This window comes from Procambarus clarkii, chromosome 27, assembly GCF_040958095.1.
Source record: "Procambarus clarkii isolate CNS0578487 chromosome 27, FALCON_Pclarkii_2.0, whole genome shotgun sequence".
NCBI lineage: Eukaryota > Metazoa > Arthropoda > Malacostraca > Decapoda > Cambaridae > Procambarus > Procambarus clarkii.
This window is the reverse complement of record NC_091176.1, coordinates 25,901,770-25,927,243: the sequence shown is the minus strand read 5'-3', so window position 1 is coordinate 25,927,243 and position 25,474 is coordinate 25,901,770. Positions and strand designations below refer to the sequence as shown.

The window sequence follows — 25,474 nt, the reverse complement described above, 5'->3', positions numbered from 1 at the left end:
GCCGGGCTAATTACGTCAACAATACCAGGATAGATACTTTGGTGACGGTGCCAGGGAGGGTAGTTGTGTGGCACAGAACTCCACGAGAGTGGGTGACCTTGGGGGGCAAAGAGCGCTAATATAAGAGCTTCGGTGACAAAGCACACCATCACGGTGACGTGGTCAGGGCTCATCAGTGCGTACAGAATTCTGCAAAGTGAAATCGCTGCATCCCGAAAAGAAAAAACAAGAGACCTGGGTGGAGATTGAGGTCAAGACGCATGTCTAGCTCACAGTGGGACCTCTGGTGGCAGGGAGCTGCTTCACACGTAGCCGCAAGCAGGGCAGTGGTGGGACACTCGCTGGCTGGCGGGGGCGGGACACTCGCTGGCTGGCGGGGGTGGGACACTCGCTGGCTGGCGGGGGCGGGACACTCGCTGGCTGGCGGGGGTGGGACACTCGCTGGCTGGCGGGGGTGGGACACTCGCTGGCTGGCGGGGGTGGGACACTCGCTGGCTGGCGGGGGTGGGACACTCGCTGGCTGGCGGGGGCGGGACACTCGCTGGCTGGCGGGGGTGGGACACTCGCTGGCTGGCGGGGGTGGCTTGTGTTTATGTGGCTCCACGGCTGGCAGGGGGAGAAGTTAAGGTCACTAGGACCAGACTGAAGGTGAAGGATGTGTCCTGCACGTATTACCTATCTCCGCGTGCTACAGCCGAGAAGACGAGTGTGTTCTCTCGCCTTCTCGCGCGCGCACACACACGCATACACACGCACACACACGCATACACACACACACACACGCACACACACACACACACACACACACACACACACACACACACACACACACACACACACACACACACACACACACACACACACTGTGGTGGAGGCTGACTCCATACACAGTTTCAAATGTAGATATGATAGAGCCCAGTAGGCTCAGGAACCAGTACACCAGTTGATTGATAGTTGAGAGGCGGGACCAAAGAGCCAAAGCTCAACCCCCGCAAGCACAAATAGGTAAGTACAACTAGGTGAGTACATACACACACACACACAATGATTAGTTTATAATTTCGGGTCGCAAGGAAGCGTGAGTAAATATTTCAGAAAGACGAGTCGTGTTTGTGTATAAAATAAGCGAGGCCAACGTTACCCCCTTTCAACCCCTTCTCAATCTTCCCCACAACCCTCCACCAACTCCCCACCCCTCTCTCTCTCTCTCTCTCTCTCTCTCTCTCACACACACACACACACACACACACACACACACACACACACACACACACACACACACACACACACACACACACAGGACCTGTAACATGAAATAAGGAGGGAGACACTCGCCTCAGTATTTACCCCTCGTGACAGATGGTTCAGTCCTTGATCTTGTAGTGCTTGAACTTTGCTCAGGATCACAGCCACTGGTTGTACACGCGCACGCACGCGCACACACACACACACACACACACACACACACACACACACACACACACACACACACACACACACACACACGGGACCAAGAGCTCAAGAGCTCAACCCCCGCAAACACAACTAGGTGAGTACACACACACACACACACTCCGTTGAGAGGCGGGAACAAGATGCCGAAGCTCAACCCAAGCAAGCCCAACTAGGTGAGTACAACTCAGTGAGTACCCACACACACACTAAGAGGTTACATGGCGTTTCGTGACTGTCTTCCCTCTGTAGCTATCTCTATTGTATCTATTCTATAAAGAATTCATTTGCGAACACTTTGACACCATATTTATAGTTATAAACCAAATATAATTGAGAAAACTTAAAGATATTTTAAACATTGAAGCATTGCTGAGTGGGACCGCCCAGATTAGTATTACAAACTACGTTAATCGTATGCTATATTTCACACTTTATTCCCACCCTTCACTTCGTGAAAATGCCGCGGGGTTCTTTATTATTTCTAATATTTCTTAAAGTATTTTACTTAGGTATATTTTGACCAATATGTCCGCTCCGTACCCCAGACCACTTACCCTGCAAATTTGGGGGAGGCTAGCCGCAAGCGTCTGGCCTCGAAACTTGGACAGACAGAGACTTTGTTTGCCCAAGGTTCTTTCTTTTACATTTGTATGCTGAGCGCGGCCCGAGCATTAACTAGGATTTGATGAAAACTGTGCCCAAATTGCACCACGAGAGTTACCGGAGATTGGTCAGTCATGGAGTTCAGTTCATGAGTTCCATGAGTGACTAATATGAGGTAATCACTGGTGAGGTGTTTAAAGTACTGTGTACGCCACGGTGTGAGCCCCTAGCTAGGCAGACTCGAACACTGGTCGGGTCACAGGGTTCTTAATTAAGTGATATATCTATACAGAGTAAGATAGAATGTTTGTCAATCTGTCCAAAGTTCGAGGCCAGGCACTTGGAGCTGGTTTGGATGGAGGAGAGGGGGGAGGGGGGTGGATACTATGGACAGCTGTCCATAGTACAGTTGATAGAGCTACTGTCTCCTGTTCCTGGTCATCTCTTAGTGTCCAGGTGAATGAAATGTTTACTATCCACGATAGTATGGTTGACAGTTATATATACACAGTTATATAGATGCCCACCAAGCCAGGGCATCTTACAAGATATCTGCAACTGTGTCAACAGTCTGGCTAAGTCAGGTCGGGAGGTGCGATATCGAAAGTGCGTTACCGTGGCAAGTGCCAGCAATAATAATACTCCTTGTTTGATAGTATCAGACAGACCGGCAAGCCTTTGTTTCCAGTCTGTTGACGTGGTTGTCCCGGGTCGTTTGTGGCCGGAGCCTAGTCTCCTGATTCTTGTTAAATAACGCAGCAACTCTAGGGCATGTTCAGGTCCCAGCTTCAGGTCCCAGCTTAAGGTCCCAGCTTCAGGTCCCAGCTTCAGGTCCCAGCTTCAGGTCCCAGCTCCAGGTCCCAGCTTCAGGTCCCAGCTTCAGGTCCCAGTTTTAGGTCCCAGCTTCAGGTCCCAGCTTCAGGTTCCAGCTTCAGGTCCCAGTTTCAGACCGAGTGTTCAGCGCTGATAACTCAGGTCCTCACTCCAGGCCTTGTCTAGTCAAGTCCTTGGGGAGCTCTGGTGATGTGTTGGTATCGTGTGTACGAGATGTTTCAAATGTCAGGGATCCAATTTTCAGCCGTATACGATTGATTCAGTTACTGGCAGTGACTCAAGCTCGTGTGGTTACCTTATTTACTATTATACATAAAGTAACTGTTGTATAATAAATATGTCAAAATTTATGGAAGGTGTTTACACGATGGCATAATATTAATGATTGAATTAATCTGATGTCTTAAGAGTTGAAAGGAGTGATTGATCACACCACTGATTACTAACTGAATAAACTGATGTCAATTTATGCCTTTGATTCTAATGATTGAGACGAGCGTTCTTAATAACGGGATTAATAGTGGTGGTAGCCTTCCCATAAGTCCCCTTTAACCCTCCCCTTTTGTTCCCTCATCTTTCCCCTCATCCCTCTTGTTTTTCTCCGTTGTTAAACTGTTCTCAGCATCGGTGCTTGAGTGTTAAGATGATGACCCATTCTCCTAGTTGCCAGTAGCCGAGCACTCCCATTCTAAAGGAATTATCGTTCCTCTAGATAGTTACTCAGGTAACTTTACTCCTCTAGAGTATAGTTACCAGAGTGGGTAAACCTGACCATTAGGAGTCAAGAGTGAGGGTGTTATATACGCAGCCCGTCCTCCAAAAATGGGGAGGTAAATGTAAAATCCCCATAAGTGCAATTATGTACCATGTATGACAGTCAGGTAATGTACTTATTACACATGGTATTAAAACGTACTGTCAGTTCGGAGGATGGGCTGCAGCCACGTCTTCTTTTGACGGAGAGACAAGTGCGGGGCTGGAGATAACGCGCGACGTCTTCACCGTTTCATTACTCTAGTTACATGTGAGATTCCTCGTAGCCCTTTCCCAGTCTCTTAGTTCATTCTCGGCTCATGACAACAATGGGAGGAGAGTAAAATAACAAGAGCCGAGATATATGGTTGTGGTGGGGAGAGAAGAGGTATGCATCAACAAGAGCCGGGACCAGCAAGAGACGAGAGCAACAAGAGCCGGGACCAGCAAGAGCCGAGAGCAACAAAAGCCGGGAGCTAAAAGTGGCGTTACTTTCTAACTGTATGAGCGAGCGGGACGAGGGTCAGGAAGACAAAGGAATGTCTCCATGCAGGAGTGTGGCGGCGGCGGCGGCGGAGGCTGCGACAAGGTCGAGCACGCACTCCACGACACTGCTCCCCTCTCCCTCTCCCTCTCTCCCTCTCCCTCTCTCTCTCTCCCTCTCTCTGTCAGGCAGTCAACCAGCCCGACACACCGTTAACACCGTTATAAGCACGCACGTACACACTCACATAAACGAAAGGACACATGGACGGGCCAAGAAAGAGACACACGGAGGAACATAAATGAAGAGCTACACGAGAGGAATATGAAAGGACGCGTTGACTTAATCAAAGACACACACACACATGGACGTTAAGATGGATTAATGATGGAGCTCTGGGAGTTAAGTGGCAGTTAGACGCGGTATGTGGAATCAAAACTTGTATACAAAAGGAACCCTTTGGTTCCAAGAACAACTACACCAATCGGGTGACGTTTGTGAGGTGGAACCCAATAGCTAAAGCTTACCCCTCTTCATCTCCGTAAACCACAAACAGTTACATTTATCTATCTATCGGTTAGGCTTCAAAGCCTGATAGATTAGTTCCTCCAGGTACCACAAGGTAGACGCATTAAATCATTAACTGAAAAAGGAAAAAATTATGGCATTTATAACTATAAAAAGTGTCATAAAAAGTTGTCATAAAAAAGTTATCATAGTCTATGAGAAATTACAACGAAGCGATTACTTAAGAACAAACTTACATCACTCAGGTATCGTGTCGGGGACTTAATAACAAATCTCTGAGTTCACCAAATCTGAACACGCGTGAACACGTTCGTGTGTTTAATATTTGTTTCCTCTAGGACTTTCCTCTCGGCGTCCAGCGGCCATGTTACGACCTGAAACCCGTCTACGTTGAACGCTATTGTCATGCCATAACCGTGCAAAGCTTCAGTTACCCATCTAATCTATTTGTTGCCGATGCTTATTAGTCTGGAAAAACGCACTTTTGATAACGCTTTTTTATTTCTGCTAAAGCAAGTCAATGTGTACGCTTCAATCCTGAGCGTAGAGGGAAAACTGCGTTTGTATTGAACCTCGTCAAGTGTATGTTATGTTATGTTCAATTCTGTAATGTTCAACGAATGCAACAAATCAATAACTTATTTGTTCATGTAAGACACTCAAGACAAACAAGACAACAACAGCAGCTTCACATGTTGGGGATCAGTGAGACACACACACAGCAAACCTATCTTAATCCATTAATGTTTAAAGTGCACATTTGCTCTTGACATTAACAAAATTGAAGAGAAGGGGCCCAAGACTGTTCAACACTCTCCCTCTGAACATAAGAGACACAACTAGGCGACCTCTGACGGTGTTCACGAGAGAGAGAGAGAGAGAGAGAGAGAGAGAGAGAGAGAGAGAGAGAGAGAGAGAGAGAGAGAGAGAGAGAGAGAGAGAGAGAGAGAGAGAGAGAGAGAGAGAGAGAGAGAGAGAGCTTGACAAAGTTCCTCCAAATGATACCCGATGAACCGGGCTGTGAATGGAAAGCAGCCATTCATAGACTGACTGCGTGACTGCGCAGTCTGACAATATCAGACTGCGAGCAGGTTCGTCTAACAGCCTGGTTGACCAGACCGCGAACCAGAAGACCTGGTCAGATATCGGGCCGCGAGAACATCGATTCCCAGAACCATCAACAGGTAGCCGGGGGGGGGGGTGCGAGGGAAGAGGGGATCCAGGAGGCAAACACGTGTCCCCTCGCGTGAGAGCACCTTCACACAATAGGCACTACAACATCCCCCACACAATAGGCACTGCAACATCCCCCACACAACAGGCACAACACTTCAGCAATCCAACGTATTATAATTCCTTTTCCTGTTGTTACACTTTCATCAAACTCGACAACATTTAGCCCCATTCTCGAATAGCAACAGGAATAGTTCATGTTTGTTGCAAGTAGTGACGTCACGATCCAGCATGTCCTAGTGCGCACCCTTCTCGCGCACACCATTACCAAACGGACAACAGCAGATGGGGTGATATGGAAAGGTAGGGGGCGGGATGGGTGATATGGAAAAGGGGGGCAGGATGGGTGATTAGGAAAGGGGTAGGCGGGATGGGAAATATGGGTGACACCCATCACTACACAAGTCAATGTGTTCCACAATCATTCCTTCAAAGACTACGACATTATCTGCTACGTTTCAATCTCAATAGGGTAATTAAGAACTATACATAACCTTCACTAACAAGCTGAAGGACTGGAAATAGTGTGACTGAAGGATACAGTGTGCTTAATATAAGATAAATACCTCCATTCGTAAGCTTGATTCGTAGATGCACATATAACAACACTTGATAACCGTTTTAGAGAAAGTATTCACCTGTAATAGGACACGTGACACCTGGCAGCTTAAATTAGATACGTCTCAACTCCTTCCCCTCCCCCTCCCCCTCCCCCGCCCAGGTAGCGTGGACAAGCACCACGTGAGGCACTCACTGGCGGCACCGACTGGTGGCACCGACTGGTGGCACCGACTGGTGGCACCGACTGGTGGCACCTACCGTGTCGGGATAAACTCCGGAAATAGGTAAGGGCTTGCTGGTTGGTCTTGTAATGGTAGTTGTGACGCTCCATCTTGATGACGTGTGCTGCGTGTGACCCCTCCAGTGTGCACTACTGAACCTTCACACGTCTCGCCCACTTGCTCCAGAGGTCCCTATGGCCGGTCACCACTGCCGGCTGCGATGGTCAACAACTACTCTGTCCGTAACAAGGCTATCACTAACGAGTCACGTGGCGGCAAGCAACGACCAAAGCCACTTGTAAATACATGCGGATGTAAATACACGTTATAATATCAGTTAAAAACACTGTAGTCACGAGTGTGTTGGGAGCCAGGAGACCTGAAACAAGTCCATTCTCCCTTGTTCAAAAGGCGCAGATGAATCGATTCCCACTATAATAGAGCTGTCATCGCGAAGAAGAAACAAATTGTATATCCACACTTCCAGTATTGATGAGCTATGACAGACTGGCGCCAGCTGAGCTCAAGGTCTGTCTCCTTACAGGTTTACACGAGGGACCAAAACTGGCAATCAGATGGTTACTGAGTTCCTCACTCCGAGGAAGAGATGATCGGCTGGCGGCTCACCGAGCTTAGCACATTTATTCTCGCCCCACAAGCGTAATCACCATACATCACAAATGTCCAGTCCTAATTCAGGAGCTTGCATCGTGGCCATGTACCAGAACATCAGAAATGCTTTTGGGTTGAGACCCGCCCGCGCCGCTCCCATAAACACACCCCAGGTAGCTCACCTCTCCTAGAGGCTGTAACCACTATCACAGAAACTACAACACACGTACACCTCCGCTGTGATCATTTACCACTTTACACATGAGTTTTACACAAAAATGGATATTTACTGTAACATGGCATTCACTACATAAGACAATTTTAGGAGCCATACGACGTGTGTTTGGCAGCTATATTCAGGTCAAACACAAACTACAGTTCATCAATCAGACCAATACATGCGAATATGCACGTATTATTGACCACTGAACCCACAACAGTCTTGACAAACAACACGAGCATAAGCACTGACATTGTCCTATATATCGAACACCGTCACAAGTTTAATTTCCTTTCTTATTTCAGTGTTGACAAGAGGCGAGGCGACTGACCGTGGTGACGGTGGCGGTTGTGGAGGCCGCCCAGCCACGGCAGGTGTCGCAGGGGCTTGTATGGCCGAGGGGAACGCCAAGGGGAGGAGTGTGGCGTGGCGCGAGCAGTCAGCATGGTGGTGAGGGGAACAGTGGGGCAACAACCCCTCACTGGTGCGGACTGCAGGTGACTGATCTGTAGCCTGGTCTCGCTGGCCTCCCTCCCCTCGCTGGCTCCACCACACACTCTCTTCTCTCTCTCTCTTTCTCTCTTTCCTTATCTCGTTTATTTTTCTAAGCTGAGTATTGCTGTGTTATTGTTCTTATATTCGTCTCTTAAATAAGAACTGGTTGAGGATTACAAGAGGGGAGCGGAGGAGTGGTGGTGGTGCGCGCGCGGCTGTGGCGTGCTGGGAGAGGGGAGCGACCTCTGCCGCTCGTGCACGCCCACGTGACCACGGCTGCTGCTCCAGCTGCTACCACGTGCATGCTCCCCCGTCCCCCGCCCCCCCCCCCCCCGCCCCCCCCCCCCCCCCCGCCCCAACACCGTCATATTTTTTTTCGGGAGTAAAGAGGATAGAGAGGTACATGCGAATGATACATTTAGAAATGAGAAATATTGTGTGAGTTAGGATTGGAGGCGGACTATCCGCCTTGTTGACACGGTGTGTGTTTGGCAGCTAAGCTTGCTCTCTCTTGTCAGGGAGCTGTGTGTTTATTAGTTGTGTTTACTAGTTGTGTTTTTTGGGGGGTTGAGCTTTGCTCTTTCGGCCCGCCTCTCAACTGTCAATCAACTGTTTTACTAACTACCATTTTTTTCTTTTTTCCCCACACCACACACACACACACACCCCAGGAAGCAGCCCGTGACAGCTGACTAACTCCCAAGTACCTATTTACTGCTAGGTAACAGGGGCACTTAGGGTGAAAGAAACTTTGCCCACTTTGTTTCTGCCTCGTGAGGGAATCGAACCCGCGCCACAGAATTACGAGTCCTGCGCGCTATCCACCAGACTACGAGGCCCCCAGCTGGCCCCCAGCCAGCTACGAGCTGTGTGTGTGTGTGTGTGTGTGTGTGTGTGTGTGTGTGTGTGTGTGTGTGTGTGTGTGTGTGTGTGTGTGTGTGTGTGTGTGTGTATGAGTGTGTGTGTGTGTGTGTGTGTGTGTGTGTGTGTGTGTATGAGTGAGGTTGTCACGTGTACTTCAGTAAATATGGATGTCTATATAGGAATACTGTGTAACATTCACATATGTTTTGATGTTCTGTTTAAGGGTCTATATTTTATTATTTTGTTTTATATTTATTATTATTACTTATTTATTATTACTTTATTTTTTAAGCTAGAGAGGGATTTCTGATCAGTATTTCGACTAGGAATTATGTATTGTGGGGATGGGTTTTCAATGAGTAGATCAAGGTTCTTGGGCCACCAGCTGTGGGAGCCAGGTGTCTCATCTTGGAGTCATCCGAGTATCAGTGGATCTTCTAGAGAGATTACTCCAAGATGAGACGCCCCGCTCCCACAGCTGGTGGCCCCGGAGTCTTGATCAACGTGACATACTCCATTCCCACCACTGCATCTCTACACACCTTCCACCGTACTCGTCTGTCCTAGATAGACAGGGTTAAAGATCTGGAGCAGTGAGTGCAGTGGGGGTGGGGTGGGCCCCCCTCCCTACTGTATGTATGCTGGGTAGCAGTGTAAAAGCACTTAACTGTCACCTTCTGTGGTTGAGTGCTCAATACCCCAGTGGACTGTGTTGTCTATCCTTGCCAATGGAGGACAGGCACAAATGTCTATATGCTGGTTAGCACTGCAGCATGCTAATACCTCGTGTTAAAAAGATAAATATCTATATTATATCTTGGCATTAAAAACTCTTTAAAACAGAATTATTATGCTTCTAAAGAAATCTTTCTTTCTGTTCAACAAACTTTTCAAATTTTGTCTAAGTTTAAATCAGTTGCTTCATCACACGGGCTAGATGTGTAATACTGGAAGGTTGCTGAGTCCATCTTGGAGCATGTTTGACCATAGATTGTAACAAACTAGGCTGTTGTAAGAATTATCCAGAGTGGTTTATCGACAAAAGAGAATGGGAAGCTGAGCCCGCATGGTGACCTGACCCCCAGGGGAATTCGCGGTGGAAATAACCGACGCTTTGTTCATAGCTGCGTATAATGAATCATCCTATAGTATTTAGTAATTTAGAGAAATTAGCCTTTATTCATTTTGTATTAAAATTGTATTGTATAATAGTACTGGGTACAACATCAAGAGTATTCTAATTATTGAGTTTAAGTCACCATCAGTGACGTCACGAATCAGATCTAACTTGTAAGGCGGAGTGACCGGCGGTCATAGGTCAGTAGGGGTTGACATGTCTACTATTTCTCAAAGTTCAATTAACCATTTTTGGGGGATCGGGAACAGCTCTGCCGTTAGATGTTTGTGTAATTTAATTTCAGTAAAATAATTCAACCAGTCTGGATCAATTAAGTACAACAGAGGTTAATTGTTATAACTTAAACCTGGCTAGTAACTTGGTAAAACTTTGACTAGGCGGAAGGATACAATGTTCTAGTCTGGGCTAGGCCAGACGAGGACAGATCAGTGTGGAAACGGGAGCAGCTGGGATAAGAGGTCAAACATCTTACCTCTCCCCAAGACCAGCCCAACATCTAGAGCTGGTCGCCCAAGGTATAGTTGCTATTGTTAATTATAGGGATAGTCTTCTCATTTGCCACTCAGGTCAAGTAGGGAGTGTTAAAGTGACAGGGAGTGAACATATTTAGATTTTGTTTTAGTTTTCTTTTAATAAATTAAATTTGTTAATATTTTGCATTTCATTGTTTCCATTTGGTTATGTGTATACTTGTCCTGGTCACGTGGTCCACACGAGGCAGAGTTGGATTGGGCGCCGATTCTAACATCGAATCAGTCCCGTGTAATTAATTCCACACTCAAGTTTCCGAGGTTATAAACTACTAGTGGGGATCAAGCCCCAAGGTTGATTAATTAGCGTGATCGATCCAGACCTCGATCATTGCTCTGTGTAGCTGGTCTGGTGGTGGCAGCGTAGAGGTGACTCTAGGGTTTTGCTCAGAGCCTAGGTCACGTCATACTGGGTGTAGAATCCTAAGTCGGTCAATCGTCTTAGGACCACGTGGCGTGGAGTTGGCTTTGGTAAAAGTTTTGGAGTCCCTTGGTAGAGAATAAAAAGTAAGAATACGGGTAGAGGGCAAAGAAGGAAGTGAAGTAAAGAGAGGAAACCCTAACCCGTGTTACAATGGTGGCAGCGGTGGCAGCGGTGGAGCTTTGATCAATTTTCATTTGGGAAAGCTCTGACACCCGTGTGACTAACAGTGTTACGAATATGCGAAAGATAAAGCAAAATCCAGAAGCTTTCTCATTTAAAGCACGGAATCTCCGGAGTTTCAAAGTATGAAGGAACAATGGGGTTTCAATACTTTCATTCCCCGACCAACATGTGACCATCTTAATCTGATGACCTTACAGGTTCATTTTCTGAATGAACAATTTTCAAAACTGCAACATGTTTCGTCATTCATCATTTGGAATTAGTTAAAATTTACTCAGAAGGCCAAATATAATAGTTTTTCTGTTCAACGGCTTACCCCGTCTCTCCAAAGACTGCATAGCCTTGTCTAAGACTTAGCCAAGCTGTGTACCGTGTTAGCTTCCTTGAGAGTGTCAGTCAAGCTTATTTTTTACTTTCACAGTCATTTTGTCTGAAATTCTTCCGTACCTCCAAGTCACTCGACCTATCTAAGACTCATTTAAAGCCATACTAACTTGATACTTTATCAGCCAAAGAAACAGAACACAAACAACAGAGGCAATAAAGAAAACAGCTACTTTGTTGACATAAGAGTCAGTAAACAGCTGTTAACAGTAGCTGTTTACACTAAAGAATTTTCTAAAACAGGAACTCGAGTCCACAATTAGGGCAAGGGGAGCGTATAAACTCCACCGTATTTGTAAATACCGACACTCATTAAATACCACGAGCCGTCAGCTGTTCTCGCGATGAGTGGCGCATCAGCTGGTGGTGGTGGACGTCTGGCAGCGGGGCGCGGGCCAGGTCACTCACCCGGCCTCCCTGGCCTGGGTTCAACTTACCCTTGGCCAGCCACGCCGAAGTTGAGTGAGATAGATCACGAGACAAGGGCCCGTGACAGGCATTAGATGAACAAAGAGAACGGGTTTTAGATAATCATGTCTAACGACGTTAGAAGAGAAGAATCAGAGGCGATATGATGACAACGTACAAGGAACTGAGGGGAATAGACAAAGTGGAAAGAATCAGCGTCACAAAGCACCCCGAGGGAGCCAAAGATATGAATCAGCTTCTGTACAGACAGAGATGCGGCGAATTTCCTGAGATGGTTGCTATATTTTGTGTGCTTTGGACCTTATCGCCGACCTTGTTCCCAATCCCACCCCACTCCCCATTTTTTTTTTGGGGGGGGGGGGGAGTAAAGAGGAAGGAGAGGCATAGGTGAAGGGAAGTATAGAAGTGGGAAATACAGTGAGAGGTATGAAAGCAGGCGGGCTGTCCGCCTTGCTGACACGATGTGTGGGTGTTGGCAGCTAAGCTAACCTTGCTCCCTCTTGTCAGGGAGCTGTGAGTGTGTGAGAGGTTCTTCACATGTGTGACACTGCCCTATACCGTGTGACCCCACAAGTGACCCCGTGTGACCCCACAAGTGACCCCGTGTGACCCCACAAGTAAGACACACAAGCACAAGCCAAGAATAGTAAAGAACCTGTAGAGATGACGTCACACACTCATTACCTCCTCCTCCTCCTTTGTGGTACAATTTACCCAATCGGTTTTACTCATCCTGCTCTCATATATGTCTTTGATCGGGTGCTTAAGTCAGTCTCAGTCTCAGTCAGTCAGTCAGTCAGTCAGTCTCTCTCTCTCTCTCTCTCTCTCTCTCTCTCTCTCTCTCTCTCCTCGCAGCTGTGCCTCTTCCTTCCTCCATCCGAATGATCTCCTTTTGACTCCACTCTCCCTTCCCTGAGTACCATTTCCCTCGCGCGAGCACGTGTTCCCCTCCTTCCTTCCCGAATGTCAGGTGTTTCCCCTCCCTCTCTTCCTTGAGTACAAGCGCTCCCCTCTCCCTGCCCGCCTCCCGCGAGCACGTGCAGCGAGCGCCTGGACCAGGGGTCACGAGGCTGGCCTAACCCTCGGTCCCCTCACGGAGCTGTCGCCATAGTAACGCGTACCTTCCCCTTGGGATGGCTCCGCAGTACTGTCAGCTCGTAGTCTGGGCGCCACAGCCAGCTTGATCAGGTACTCCTTGACGGTGTTTATCAAGCTGCCTCTTCAGTATAATTGGAGATTTGTGTGTAATTCCTCTTATGTATAAGAGGGGGTGGAGGTTAAAACCCTTCTTATTGACCCCTAATGTTTACAGATGCGTTTCTCAGTGTACTAATTCCGCCTCTAATTTCCAATGGTATATTGCTCCTCATCTCCAAAGGAATTATTAAGTTGTGCACATAAGGGGGAGGAGAGTGGGGGGGGGGGAAGAAGAGTTCCACTTTAATTTTGAAGATAAAGATTATGATAAATTTCTCGTTGTATTCCAGAGGAAAACAATTTCAGGGATTTGAAGCTTTCCCAATAATATAGCTGTTTCAGTGAAAAGCTTCGGACAATATGTTCTCTGCACACTCTCCAAGTCAGCCATTTGGCCAGCCTAAGTGGAGCAGTGGAGGTGGAACAGTACTTTATCCTATAGTCTTTATGCGCAACTACATCATGAATACGTTTGTCTAAAACTTTCGCAAAGCGTCTGTGTTACATCGCCACTTTGTTTCTTAAACCAGCCCGTTCTCTTGATTTGCCTCCGTGTGAAAAATATCCTACCTCTTACCCTAACCAGAGACGTACGAACCCAAGCAACCTCACCTAACCTAACCTATCGAGTGCGATGCATAGAAAACGTAGGTATATATGAGCCCGCAACTTGTCACAGTGGGGTGCGTTCGTAGCCCAGATAACCTTAACGTAAACACGACCTATTAGTTGAGAGGAAGGATTGGCTAGGGCAGCCCACTATCTCTATGCAAGCATCCTCCAGAAGACGCAGCATCCCTCTACTTCCTTGTAGCTCTGCTGGATGATCTCCTCGAGACGTACCGCCTGTACTCCTTGAGTAGCTCTGTCTCGCATGCTCACCTCTCACAGCGGCATTTTAACAAATGAACTTCCATCTTTTACTCGGTAGATAAATGCTAAGGCCGTCCTCATTCTCGCTACACATCCTTGCTTCCCCGACACAAACTCGCGGCTACTTCTTCCTTCACAAGGTAAGTCTGCCTATCATGCAGAATTCTGTGAGAATTATTTGACAGGCTGCTCCAGGGGTCTTGAGTATCTCAGCCCCGATGAATATCTGCAGACAATTGTATGTGGCAACAGCATACAATATCGCGAGTTGCCAATGATAACGAAACATCAGTGATATAGAAAGATAGATAAATAGATGGTTGGACAGAGATAGACCGCTAGATAGATAGATTATTGTATATGGAGTGAGTGCCTGAGCTTGAGAAACTGTTAATGATATACCTAGAGGCTCCAGTAGCAGGTGTCACCAAACTTTACCTTCAGTGACCCCCTGTCTAAAGTTGCCAAAAATAAACCCTCTTTAAAGACTTGAAGGACGGAGGTATTTTTGTTGTAACTGTTTTGTTATTCATTAGTTTTCATATTTAGGAATTATTCACTGCATTCATTATATTTAAATGCGTTGTCCTGCTGATCCAAGATACACACCCTCGCAGATACCGGCTCTGGACACTCAAAAATAACTGAGGGTATATTTTTTTGTTTGCGTCTAGACTGAAATAATTACAGATACTGCTATGACCAGCAATTAGGGTCTGTAACGTGTGCTTGTGTGTGTGCGGAGAGGCTGGTGGGAGAGGTGCAGCAGGACTGGGCAGCGGTGGGTGGGTGCTGGAGTCCAGGACGATACTGGACAGTCAGGAGCTGAGTTACTTGGGTAGTAAGGGTGGTGGGGACAGGGCCCAGCTACTCCACGCTCCACGATAACACTGACGTTCGTTTGCCTTCCACTTGCAAGATCACCATCTGCGACATCGTGTTAAGGGGGCCCTGACAGCTGAGTGGAGAGCGCTCGAGATTCGTAGTCTTGAGTCCCTATTCACCTAGCAGTAAATAGGTACCTGGGAATTAGACAGCTGCTGCGGGCTGCTTCCTGGGGTGTGTGTAACTAAAAGGAGGCCTGGCCGAGGACCGGGCCGTGAGAACACTAAGCCCCGAATTCATCTCAAGATAACCTCAGGATCTCAAGAAGGCTACCGAGACGCTATAGTTAGCGTCAAACAAGCACTTTCCAAATTAGAAATTACCAAGGTAAGGCAACGAGGTAAAACAAGAGGTAACAGGTTTACCTCAATATACGATGGGGTAAAAGGCTCACAACGAGGTCCTCCCTTTCCCTCCGAAAGGTAAGGAAATGTGTAGGACGTGTAAATGTGTGTGTTCATTGGAGTAGAGATGTGGTGGGGGTTAGTTACCGTTACCTGTGGCAGGTGGCTGCAGGTGACGGGTCTCCCAATCCTGAGCACTCCAGTTGTAAACTCTGTGAGCAGGAACTACGGCATGATCTCCCGCACTACATCACTGAATGCCCAGTTATTAGACCTTTCAGACCAGTTGGCATGAGGTACCTGGAGCTTTGCAATTACTTTATTCACTCTCGTATTCTTGAAGATATCCTCACAGTATACCCAAAATTTGCCAGTGCAGGCTATTAAACACATGGCTCTGTATGACTAACCATCCTGCGAGATGGGGACTTGTATTACCACTGCTGCCTTATTCAATCTTGTGTTGTTGATATCCTCAAAATGCATCCGGAGTCTGCCAGTCCAGACCGCTTATCACATGCCTCTGTATGACTAACCATCCTGTGTGATGGGGATTTTTTAGCATCACCTAGTTAGCTTTTTTGACACACTGTACTCCACTTCATATAGTCTAGGGTAGCTGCACTAATGCAGATGTATCTAATATGTTAATAAAAAAAAAAAAAAAAAAAAAGATCTTGGAGGGAGGGAGGAAACTGTCAGGAGAAAGCGCCAAGCCATTACGACAATATAGCACGTAGAAGGGGTCAGGATAAGGATTTGGGATGGGACGGGGGGAAAGGAATGGTGCCCAACCACTTGGACGGTCGGGGATTAAACGCCAATCTGCATGAAGCGAGACCGTCGCTCTACCGTCCACCCCAGGTGGATGGGCTTAAGATCATGGAGAAGTACAACTGAAAGAATAAGTTTAGAAATGGAAAATTATAGTGTGCGCATGTAGGTTGTCCGCCTTGCTATTATAACTATAATTTGTATGAAATTTGCATACAATACTATGCATCTATTATTATTAAAATAAAGTTGTTGCTTATTATAAGACCTGTGGGGAATTTCCTCCGAGTTCTGTTTCCTATGGTATTAACGACCATCTCTCGTCTCCTCATTTCCCCCTTCCATATGTCAGCTATTGGCCTCCTCCCTAAACATGGCATCCGTACTTCACAACACGATACTCGAATGCCATTGTACAGTGACCGCTCGTTCTCAAGGGTGGCTCCAAGTTCACTTCCATTATGTCACTTCTATTCGATATGAATATCATGTAAAATATAACACTGTCCACCATAACAACCACACCAACAACACCCTCCACCATAACAACCACACCAACACCCTCCACCATAACAACCACACCATCAACACCTTCCACCATAACAACCACACCAACACCCTCCACCATAACAACCACACCAACACCCTCCACCATAACAACCACACCAACACCCTCCACCATAACAACCACACCAACACCCTCCACCATAACAACCACACCATCAACACCTTCCACCATAACAACCACACCAACACCCTCCACCATAACAACCACACCAACAACACCCTCCACCATAACAACCACACCAACAACATCCTCCACCATAACAACCACACCAACACCCTCCACCATAACAACCACACCAACACCCTCCACCATAACAACCACACCAACAACACCCTCCACCATAACAACCACACCAACAACACCCTCCACCATAACAACCACACCAACACCCTCCACCATAACAACCACACCAACAACACCCTCCACCATAACAACCACACCAACACCCTCCACCATAACAACCACACCAACACCCTCCACCATAACAACCACACCAACACCCTCCACCATAACAACCACACCAACACCTTCCACCAAAACAACCACACCAACAACACCCTCCACCATAACAACCACACCAACCCCTTCCACCATAACAACCACACCAACAACACCCTCCACCATAACAACCACACCAACAACACCCTCCACCATAACAACCACACCAACACCCTCCACCATAACAACCACACCAACACCCTCCACCATAACAACCACACCAACACCTTCCACCATAACAACCACACCAACACCCTCCACCATAACAACCACACCAACACCCTCCACCATAACAACCACACCAACACCTTCCACCATAACAACCACACCAACAACACCCTCCACCATAACAACCACACCAACACCCTCCACCATAACAACCACACCAACACCTTCCACCATAACAACCACACCAACAACACCCTCCACCATAACAACCACACCAACACCTTCCACCATAACAACCACACCAACACCCTCCACCATAACAACCACACCAACACCTTCCACCATAACAACCACACCAACAACACCCTCCACCATAACAACCACACCAACACCTTCCACCATAACAACCACACCAACACCTTCCACCATAACAACCACACCAACACCCTCCACCATAACAACCACACCAACACCCTCCACCATAACAACCACACCAACACCTTCCACCACAACAACCACACCAACACCTTCCACCATAACAACCACACCAACACCCTCCACCATAACAACCACACCAACACCTTCCACCATAACAACCACACCAACAACACCCTCCACCATAACAACCACACCAACACCTTCCACCATAACAACCACACCAACAACACCCTCCACCATAACAACCACACCAACACCCTCCACCATAACAACCACACCAACACCCTCCACCATAACAACCACACCAACAACACCCTCCACCATAACAACCACACCAACACCCTCCACCATAACAACCACACCAACACCTTCCACCATAACAACCACACCAACAACACCCTCCACCATAACAACCACACCAACACCCTCCGTCCCCACGTCCCCACGTGGGGACGCCTGGCGTGTGGACGCCTGGCGTGGGGACGCCTGGCGTGTGGACGCCTGGCGTGGGGACGCCTGGCGTGGGGACGCCTGGCGTGGGGACGCCTGGCGTGGGGACGCCTGGCGTAGGGACGCCTGGCGTGGGAACGCCTGGCGTGGGGACGCCTGGCGTGGGGACGCCTGGCGTGGGGACGCCTGGCGTGGGGACGCCTGGCGTGGGGACGCCTGGCGTGGGGACGCCTGGCATGGGGACGCCTGGCATGGGGACGCCTGGCGTGGGGACGCCTGGCGTGGGGACGCCTGGCATGGGGACGCCTGGCGTGGGGACGCAGCACCTGAGAGGTACAACACTTGACCCTCAGTATACGGGGGCGTCACAGGGCTGGCAAATACCACGTTGGTTACTTATTATTACAAAAACAATTGTCAGTGTTTATTGCATTTTTATTTGGTATCACTTTACTTAATACAATGGTATTTTAAGTTCCAGTTAATAAAATTGTATTTTTTTCAAACAGGCAATTCGGCGAAGCTGTATTTTTATTTATTTCATTATTTTTGAAGGTGAGCCCTAGGTTTAGCACAACAGAAAAAAGTAGTTTGCGTGCCAAAGGTTAGGTTAGGTTAGGTTAACCCTCTTGCGTGCCCTCTTCTAAACCAAACCATTTCCAGAGATGGTCTGAGAAATGGCTAGTAGACTTTAACCCTGACACTCCGTGTAAGATTATGAGGCTAGGAGTTGGAACATGAAGGCCTGAAATACAGAAGATGATGAAGAGTAGGCGACTTCCAACTTCTAAAAAAAGAGAAAGACTTAGGAGTGGACAAAACTCGAGGTCTAGGAGTGGACAAAACTCGAGGTCTATCACCAGAGGTACACACCAGCAGGATAACGAGGGCAGCATATGCCATGCTGGCAAGTGTCCGGTTATCCTTAAAGATCTTGGTTAAAGAGGCCTTCCGAGCGCTGTATACACCCTTTGTGAGACCTATTATTGAGTATGCTGCCCCAGCATGGCACCCCCCCCCTTACCTAAAGAAACACAAAATAAAAATAGAAAAAAGTTAAAAAAATATATTCAACAAGGCTCGTTCCTGATCTAAGGGGACTGAGCCATGAACAAAGGCTGAGAGAACTGGACCTCATTGAACTGGAGGAAAGAAGGAATAGGGCAGACATGATAACGACGTATACGATACTATAGGAGATTGACAAAGTAGGGATAGAAGCAATGTTCAAATTAAAGAAGAGCAGAACGAGATAATAATTAGAAACTACAAACACAGATGAGTTACAGGAATGTAAAGGAGAACTTTTTCAGTCTGAGAGTCGTCAATAAGTGGACCGGACTAGACGAGGAAGTTATCGAAGCCAATTCGATGCACAGTTTTAAATGTACACATTAGGGGGGTGAAACGAGTAAAACGAGTCACTGTATTGAACTAATGATGGTCGAAAGGCGGGGCTTAGGAGCAGATGCTCGACACTAAAAGCACAACTAGGCGAGTACATCCCCAGGATGTAGCCTGTAGCACCTGTCTAACTCCCAAGTCCTTATTTACTGATAGGTGAACAGGCGCATCAGGGGGGGGGGGGGAAAGAAACTCAGCTGATTTGTTTCTACCTCGGCTGGGAATCGAATCCGGGCGCTTAGAACTAGGACCTCCGAGCGCTGTCCGCTCTGCCGTGTATACATGTGCGTGCGGCGTGCGTGTGAGTACAGTTACACCGTCAGCGACACACACACACACACACACACACACACACACACACACACACACACACACACACACACACACACACACACACACACACACACACACACAGGCAGGCGGGGGTGGGGGGAAAGGTCCTAGAATGGATAAGGAACTACCTAACAGGAAGGAGCCAAAGAGTTACGGTAAGGGGCGAGAAGTCGGACTGGCGAACAGTAACAAGTGGAGTACCACAAGGATCGGTGCTGGGACCAATTCTATTTCTTGTATATGTTAACGACATGTTTACAGGCGTAGAGTCCTACATGTCGATGTTTGCGGATGATGCAAAGTTGATGAGAAGAGTTGTGACAGATGAGGATTGCAGGATCCTCCAAGAGGACCTGAACAGATTGCAGAGATGGTCAGAGAAATGGCTACTAGAATTCAACACGAGCAAATGTAAAGTTATGGAAATGGGACTAGGAGATAGGAGACCAAAGGGACAGTACACAATGAAGGGGAACAGCCTACCTGTAACGACGCGTGAAAGAGACCTGGGGGTGGACGTAACACCTAATCTATCTCCTGAGGCACATATTAATAGGATAACGACAGCAGCGTACTCTACACTGGCAAAAGTTAGAACATCATTCAGAAACCTAAGTAAGGAGGCATTTAGGGCGCTTTACACTGCCTACGTAAGGCCAGTCTTAGAGTATGCCGCCTCATCATGGAGTCCCCATCTGAAGAAGCATATAATGAAACTGGAAAAGGTTCAGAGGTTTGCAACGAGACTCGTCCCAGAGCTACGAGGGATGGGGTATGAAGAGCGCCTGAGGGAACTGTGCCTTACGACACTAGAAAGAAGAAGGGAGAGGGGGGACATGATAGGAACGTATAAGATACTCAGAGGAATTGACAGAGTGGACATAGACGAAATGTTCACACGGAATAGTAACAGAACGAGAGGACATGGATGGAAGCTTGAAACTCAGATGAGTCACAGAGATGTAAGGAAGTTTTCTTTTAGCGTGAGAGTAGTGGGGAAATGGAATGCACTTCAGGAACAGGTTGTGGAAGCAAATACTATTCATAATTTTAAAACCAGGTATGATAGGGAAATGGGACAGGAGTCATTGCTGTAAACAACCGATGCTCGAAAGGCGGGATCCAAGAGTCAATGCTCGATCCTGCAAGCACATATAGGTGAGTACATATAGGTGAGTACACACACACACACACACACACGCACACGCACACGCCGGCAAAACACCACAGACACTCCTGCCTCATACCTCCTCCGTGTAATAATCATTTAGAGGCGCCAGTGCTATTATTATCAAACGATAATAATATTAAGATGATAACAAACGACGATAACGCCTTAGAATGAGAGAGTTTTCCAATCATAACGATGCAATTGAAGACAAAGTAGCGTATGTACCCCAGAGTACGGGAAACGCTGCAAGGCATGACCTGTCCTAGTTAGCCCAGAGGCTGCACCTGTTCCACCTGCACCTGTGTAGAAGCCACAACTGTGTCTGTAGCCCCCCTGTAGCAACACAGCCACGATGGGGACCCTTCTTGCTCTAAGGCCCCACACTTATGCAACCCTACCCTGCTACCTTTAACCCACCCGTCATCCTCAGTCCTGCACAATTGTTTCCCAAAAATCGTTTGCAGTTGGGAGCATAGACTGCGGTGGGCGCACTTGCAGAGGCGGGGGGCGCGGGGTATTAGCGTAGTGAAGGTGTAGGGGTCGAGTGTCGGGGTCTGTGGTTCAAGGTTGGAGGCGGGTGTGAGTGTAGCCCCGCTACCCTCCTGCCCCACTCTCTGGGCACGTCTGACAGGCTACCCACACCACCTCCCGCTATCTAGTCTTCCCTTGTGCTGCTGCCCGTCCTCTGCCTTCTGTGGGCAAGGATGCAACGCATGTAGTGACCCCACAGCTTGCCTTACTTAGGAAAGAAAGAGAGAGAGAGAACAGGCGCGTGAGGGAAGAGAAGAGTGTGGAAGGTACAAATAGTGTGAGCTAGGTGGTTGCAGGTCCGGCCGCCGCCAAGCCCCGCCAGGCACCGTTACTCCAGCCAGCACAACGGTCCCGTGGCCTTGTGTTGGGGCCCAGTCACCCCCCCCCCACCCACCTCCTCGCCTCACCCCTCTCCCCCCCCCCCCTCACCCTCCACTCCACGTCACCACTTTATCATTCCGTCACACACTAAAACAGTTTCATCCTTAAAATATCAAACACATTCCATCACGTAGTCTCAGGCGGTGTCAACAGCTGGCCCGCCAAACACCAATTACATCGCATGTGACGATAAATGCATCTTGCTGGGAGACTAATCGCCGCCTTACTGCGCCGTTAACCGCCCGGCCCGTCCTCTCCGTTGTCACCACGGACAGAAAATGAGCTAAATTGCCCAAACCCAACCGACCCGACGACCAAAGCATAGAAACTGAGAACTTTCGCGAGCCGCTATAATTTATGGTATATCATATTTTGTCCGTTCGGGATTTGGATGTAAAAAATGCGATGAATTATTCGAAAGGACAACTTGAACCATTAACCAACTAGCCCACCACTGGCACCACCAAGCAACTAGCCCACCACTGGCACCACCAACCAACTAGCCAACCACTGGCACCGCCAACCAACTAGCCCACCACTGGCACCACCAACCAACTAGCCAACCACTGGCACCACCAACCAACTAGCCCACCACTGGCACCACCAACCAACTAGCCAACCACTGGCACCACCAACCAACTAGCCCACCACTGGCACCACCAAGCAACTAGCCCACCACTGGCTCCACCAACCAACTAGCCCACCACTGGCACCACCAACCAACTAGCCCACCACTGGCACCACCAACCAACTAGCCCACCACTGGCACCACCAACCAACTAGCCCACCACTGGCACCACCAACCAACTAGCCCACCACTGGCACCACCAACCAACTAGCCCACCACTGGCACCACCAACCAACTAGCCCACCACTGGCACCACCAACCAACTAGCCCACCACTGGCACCACCAAGCAACCAACTAGTGCACCACCGCCCCGCATACTGCCACCACAACCCTATTTGTACCTTCCACACTGCCACCACAACCCTTACTATGCAAGGCCCGATTTGCCTAATAGGCCGAGTGATTTTCTTTATTTTCAATAAATTGTTTCCAATTAGTTTATTTGAATTATTATTATATTATATTAAGAACATAAATTATTGACTTAATTGTGTTAGTTTAGGTTAGGTTAAGATAGGTTAGGTTAGGTTAGGTAGGGTCGGTTAGGTTCGGTCATATATCAACGTTAGTTTCAACTCAAATTTAAAAAAAAATTAACTCATACATAATGAAATGATACATGCTTTATCATTTCACAAGAAAAAATATTGAAAAATATATAAATTCAGGAAAACTTGGCTTATTAGGCAAATCGGGCCTTGCATAGTAGGCCGAGTACGACGTTCTGGCTACTAGGTACAACATATATATATATATATATATATATATATATATATATATATATATATATATATATATATATATATATGTCGTACCTAGTAGCCAGAACGCACTTCTCAGCCTACTATGCAAGGCCCGATTTGCCTAATAAGCCAAGTTTTCTTGAATTTATATATTTTCTCTATTTTTTGTCTTATGAAATGGTAAAGTTACCCATTTCATTATGTATGAGGTCAATTTTTTTATTGGAGTTAAAAATAACTTAGATATTTGACCGAACCTAACCAACCCTACCTAACCTAACCTAACCTATCTGTATAGGTTAGGTTAGGTTAGGTAGCCGAAAAAGTTAGGTTAGGTTAGGTTAGGTAGGTTAGGTAGTCGAAAAACAATTAATTCATGAAAACTTGGCTTATTAGGCAAATTGGGCCTTGCATAGTAGGCTGAGAAGTGCGTTCTGGCTACTAGGTACGACATATATATATATATATATATATATATATATATATATATATATGTTGTACCTAGTAGCCAGAACGCACTTTTGAGCCTACTATGCAAGGCCCGATTTGCCTAATAAGCCAAGTTTTCTTGAATTAATATATTTTCTCTAATTTTTTTCTTATGAAATGATAAAGCTACCCATTTCATTATGTATGAGGTCAATTTTTTTTATTGGAGTTAAAATTAACGTAGATATATGACCGAACCTAACCAACCCTACCTAACCTAACCTAACCTATCTTTATAGGTTAGGTTCGGTTAGGTAGCCGAAAAAGTTAGGTTAGGTTAGGTTAGGTAGGTTAGGTAGTCGAAAAAACATTAATTCATGAAAACTTGGCATATTAGGCAAATCGGGCCTAGCATAGTAGGCTGAGAAGTGCGTTCTGGCTACTAGGTACGACATATATATATATATATATATATATATATATATATATATATATATATATATATATATATATATCGAGATCCCCCAAAGTGTAACTAGTGACCTCCCCAGGAGGCAACCCTATAACAGTTGATCAACTCCCGGTACCTGTTTACTGCCAGACTAACAAAAGGCTTTGGGTGAAAGGAAACGTGACCAACCATTTCTCTCCCGCCCGGGAATCGAACCCGGGATTCCCGATTGCGAGTCAAAAACGAAACCTACTTCACTACGAGACCCTATTCTTACTGGAACGTACAATAATGGACTGTTGCATTTACAAAGAAACGCCGTTTGTTACGGTTAATTTATAGATCACGAGAAACAAGTCAAGAACCAAACCCTGAGCTACTGAAATGAATGAAAGGTATTAACAAGTGCAGATCAAAATGGCGGTTGAAAAATATAAGAAATCAAATAATATATTAAAAGTGAAGAAATTATAAGATTTTCCAATAACATAAACACAAATTAGTTAGGCGAGAGTTATGAATGGGTGAAACAGTCGGCCTGAAATCGTCAATGAAGTTAATAGGCTACTTTGTTGACCATGTTAGGTCTATGATGGACAGATACCGGACCGAGTATGGTTGGGTGTACACCACATAGTCCTCGTGTGGAGTCATTAGGCCTACTGCGGTGTTCCTTATGTTGTCCTTGTTCAAGAACGTATTCTTTGTCTTCCCACTAATGCCTTTACAAACACTACTGCCATAGCTAATTGAGACAGACGACCCTTAATCTGGAGTTTACCTGGAAAGGTAAACTCCATGTTGAGGGTCACCATCTGATCAACTCCCTCCCTCCCTCCCACACCAATCTGCCTTCAAGGGGAAAAAATATAATTCAGTCTACCTGTATATCTGCCCACCCAGTTATACACCCCACGTATATCTCCACCCAGTCATACACCCCACGTATATCTCCACCCAGTTATACACCCCACGTATATCTCCACCCAGTTATACACCCCACGTATATCTCCACCCAATTATACACCTCACAATTCAAGTAATTGAATTTAAATGATATTTAGCGAAGAGTTAAGCGAGTATCAAGTGGGTATAATGGAGCATGTGAGGTTCAAGGCTACAACTGGTGGCAGCGGTGGGATCATCTAAGATAATCAGTCACATGCTTAATTACCATTCGATGACGCTACCCATAAGAAATTCATTTTTAATTCTTGTAAGCTGCACGGTGATCAAGTCGAAAATTGGATTAATTG

At 47.0% G+C, this 25,474-nt stretch overlaps 1 protein-coding gene across 12 annotated transcripts in view; it reads right to left on the bottom strand.

The window, feature by feature from the left end:
- The window catches only part of Hr4 (Hormone receptor 4), a 399,910-nt gene that overhangs the window by 64,569 nt on the left and 309,867 nt on the right, over positions 1-25,474 (bottom strand). For 3 of the 12 annotated variants that reach the window (XM_045749125.2, XM_045749126.2, XM_045749133.2), the window contains exon 1: positions 7,836-7,984. The exons of the other annotated variants lie outside the window; for them this stretch is intronic. In XM_045749125.2, the coding sequence (XP_045605081.2) occupies positions 7,836-7,950 (115 nt within the window). In that variant the 5' untranslated portion in view covers positions 7,951-7,984. Of the gene's footprint in view, positions 1-7,835; positions 7,985-25,474 lie in introns of those variants that run through there. 12 annotated transcript variants of the gene reach the window in all.